This window comes from Dendroctonus ponderosae, unplaced genomic scaffold (genome assembly GCF_020466585.1).
Source record: "Dendroctonus ponderosae isolate FM_Combo_2020 unplaced genomic scaffold, Dpon_F_20191213v2 Dpon_F_20191213_1, whole genome shotgun sequence".
NCBI lineage: Eukaryota > Metazoa > Arthropoda > Insecta > Coleoptera > Curculionidae > Dendroctonus > Dendroctonus ponderosae.
In genome coordinates this window covers 44666552-44670531 of record NW_026017110.1, presented here as the reverse complement: position 1 = coordinate 44670531, position 3980 = coordinate 44666552, and the positions used below count along the sequence as shown (strand labels likewise).

Sequence of the window (3980 nt, the reverse complement as noted above, 5' to 3'; positions counted from 1 at the left end):
TTAAGCACTTTTTTTAATTTTTTTGTGCTTTTTAAAAATATTTTCATGCTTTTTTAGGCACTTTTTTTCCATTTTTTTGTGCTTTTTTATCCGGTCTTTAGTTATAATATATGTTATATATTAAGTTTATATAGAAAATTTAAATACACAGTTAAAAAAGGTACTTGCATTATATAAAATGACAGAAAGTAAATGCAAGTTGAATCATTGGTTTAATTTTATTTTCATAATTTCCACCGTGCAAGTGCACACCATTTATTGTAAATAAGTATTTCTTCATAATTGACGTCTTAATTTCTGAATGCAAAAAATGGTAATTTTAGATACAAAAGCGACCATCGTTTGTAAGAGAGATCTATTGAAATGTTGAATAGTTATACATAATGATTACTAACACTGAAAAATATACGTTAAACTATAGTACTTTATATGTCTTTATTTCCAATTGCACAACATAAATGAGACATATTTTCCTTACGTTATGCGAAATGGAATGCAGAAGATCCGTCGGGAGTGAATGTTCTACATGGTTCTCGACCCGTTGAGCCGAGATTCGGTTCCAAGCATGCCCTGGGCACTCTCACTTAAAAACGTAACCGAGAACGACTGATTTCATAGTCGCCAGAGGCGCTACAGACGATAAAAAGCTACAGATTAAATCATAAAAACAACCCACTGTAGGAAAATATTCTGTGGATGAATGCGATAACGCAAGTCAAATGCCAAATAAATCTTCCCCATTGTTGTTTATGGGTTTGTCATGGACAAGATGTCTGTCGATGTTGATTATTCGCTATCATCCAAAGAAAAAGCCTGTGCCCACTTTATTAATTTCTGACTATATAATCTGTGCTAAGTTGTATAATTTCGTGCCTCATGCTTCCTGCACATACTGGATTGTGATATGTTTCCCCATGTTCTCCAATGCGTAATTTGTGAATATTTTGTTGGGTAAGTCGAAATCACTTATCTTATTATTCAGGTGGCATTTTCATCAAGAAACAAATAAATGGAAAACAGGATATTTTTCTCATTAGAGCTAGGTCATAGCATCGGGTTGCTCACTGCTGAAACCGGTACTTAATACCTCTGTATTATATAGAATTACAGATTAATATTTAAACTGAAACCTCTGTTCAAAATGAATAATGATATTTTCATATTTTCAGATTATCTGTTTTCATAAATCGTCAATAATCTGCGAAGATGGTAGCTGTTTATTGGTGTCTTGAAGGCTGTTAGAAAATGCACGGCTTCCTATCACAAAAGGCGTATGTTTTAAAGTTGTTCCTAAAAATGCTCCAAAGATTTTTTTATCTGTAAAAAGTATTTATATAAACAATGAACAACAAGTAATATTTATATTTATATGTATTTTTGCGTAGTTGTGTCATTTATCCCTTTTATCAGCTTCCCCTTGCGGCACAATTAAAAATAAGCAAGTGTAGTGGGGTCATAATGCAGGTTTGTTTCAATTCTTTAATTCTCAGCCACCAGGGCGCGCCACTTTAGCGACACACTTTCTACAAGAGTAAGAGCCGTTTCTATATAAGCCCTGTTCTATGGTTCCAAGATCCGGATACGAAACACAGCTCTTTTGACCCGACAGAACCCAGAACATTAGTTCGGGTTTCGGGTTCGAATCTCGGCTCGGATCCACTCGGCCTCGACTGATTGATGAACCGGGTTTGCCAATATTCATAAACGGTATGAAAGCTTTCAAAAATAAATGCAAAGTAGCCATATTTTTCATTTTATTAAATTTAATTCACTTATGCCCACTTGCACCAAACATTTAAGGAAGACTTAAGGTTATGCTTAGCATTAAGTTCGAGCCTAACTTCAAAAATAGATTGCACCAACCGATGACACGATCTTAAGTTCGTCTTTGAAAATCTTAAGTTTAAGGACTCGTTCTCGAGTACTTAAGCATGACTTAGCCTTCTTCCAACCTCACTTCAGTCGCTAGTTAGTCAAATATACAACATACGTATATAAATCTGTAATCATAGTGTCCTATTTTCAAAAAATAACTACCTACGTACATCATGAATTTTGAATTTCAACGTTTTACGAACGCCCTTTCTGACTAATTGAAAAATTCAGAGATGACGGAGTTTCATTTGGCTGTACCCAATCACCATCAAAAGCAGCAAGTGATTGATTTACACCATCCAAGGTCTTATTATTTTTACACCATCCAAGGTCTTATTATTTACAATAGATAATAATATTTTATCTGCATTGCCCCTTGGAACCGAAGGCAAAACTCGTCCGCCACCAGTTTTATAAAGTGTTTTTTTTCTGATTGGAAATGTGCTTCCGGATGTCTTTTTTTGATTATTGTAGAATTTCCTGATTGTTGCGGTCGTACGCGGAATTGTTGTTTAAAAATTAATTATTAACTGTTTTAACAAATAGCATTAAATTCGCCCGTTATTTTCTAGCATGTTGGCGGCTTTTCTTCGGAAGACAGAGCATTTGTTTTTTTTATTTTCGATGACTTGTCAATGATTTTAATGAAACGCGACGAGCTCTAAAAGAGTATATATTTGAGGAGCGCTGAAATTAGTAGACCATTTTTTATTTGCAGCCATTAGTAAAATAAAATTTTAAAAAGATCTCGATTTCGGTTAGAAACAACACAGACATACAGAACTGAACGAAAAATACAGAGTTGCCGGTTATTGCCTGAAGCTTAACTAAGAACACGTGAAAACCGGATGGTGCAACTCATTGAAGCTTAAGTCGGACTTGAATTTTAAGGTATGCTTAGGTAAGGACGTGCTTAGAAGAAGTTTAGTGCAGGTGGGCATTAAGTTTCGAAATAATATGTTAACTAAGTTGTACTACGGTTTCACGCCGCTTTATTTTTATACATATAAAAGATCCGTTAAGATCCGAAACCCGTGTATGGAAAATGGAGTCGGGTCAGTTCCGACCCGCCCATCACTATACGCATATAAACGACAAGCCTTCTTGATAAATTTATACTCACATTAAAGCATATTAAATTGTCTTTCAAACAGCATATTTTTTTTTTGATCTGATGAATACTTAAAAAAATATATCGTTAAAGGGAAAAGTTTACAGTGGGTCAATTTCTAAGCACGCAAGTTTACATATTCATGTTTTATAGGCCAAATATATTTTCGTACCTTCATCACTCGTCGTACTAACCCAACCATCATGACAAAAGCATTCCCCATTTTCAGAAACTTTTCCATAATGACAAATAGCATTAACCATGCTCACTTGGGTATTATCTGTGTTTTCAATGCGTTCCAGATCTCTTTTTGAAATTGGAATGTTGAGATCTCCACATTCGTTATTGTACGGCGAGTATGCTACATCTGGGAAGCATCTTTCGGTTTTCGAGTTGCATATTGGTACCTTCTGACAGCGCTTACATTCAGGGTTAAAATAACTAATTGCACCTGAATATTTCATTAAACAGTCTACAGGATTGCAGTTCTGGTTAAAATTCAAATCGATGGTTTCGCAGTATGATTGACGGTGCTTGCCTGGACATGCCTTGATGCTGTCGAAATGAATGTCCGTGCTAATTTCCCTCTTCTTTAACTGATTGCAATAAATCACATTAACCGAACAAACTCCACGACGATTCAACAAGTAAATATTCGGATAGATGAGAGTCAAGTTTTTCACGTACATCGATGGTAAGATTCCCATGTCGCCTCCAATTAGAGTCATTGAAGTACAGTCTACCTCGTCAGGATTAACGGATTCGCAGCATTGAAGCATGTTGATAGAAAGTTCTAGGTCATCTTTGCAGATATTTTTCACAGTTACGTAGAAAACGATTGCGATATCATCATTTCCCAGAGAATCAATGCCTTGAGCCAGAATCTCGATTTCGGCATTTCCATTTAGAACCAGGTTGACAAATAAAATAAGTCTGAATGCGTAATAACTCATAGAAAAATGTTTTAAAACGACACTGTTGTAATCGTACGTCA

The 3980-nt window shown here is 35.3% G+C and overlaps 1 protein-coding gene and 1 long non-coding RNA gene across 2 annotated transcripts in view; one reads left to right on the top strand and one right to left on the bottom strand.

Moving 5' to 3' along the window:
- LOC125504809 overlaps positions 1-3980 on the bottom strand; it is an 8212-nt gene extending 4232 nt beyond the window's left edge. Inside the window, exon 1 of the mRNA XM_048667325.1 lies at positions 3159-3980. Within this exon, the coding sequence (XP_048523282.1) occupies positions 3159-3939 (781 nt within the window). The 5' untranslated portion in view covers positions 3940-3980. The remainder of the gene's footprint in view (positions 1-3158) is intronic.
- LOC125504810 lies at positions 707-1371 on the top strand. Its single transcript, XR_007281707.1, has 2 exons — positions 707-951; positions 1170-1371. It is a non-coding gene; the product is annotated as an uncharacterized LOC125504810 (long non-coding RNA).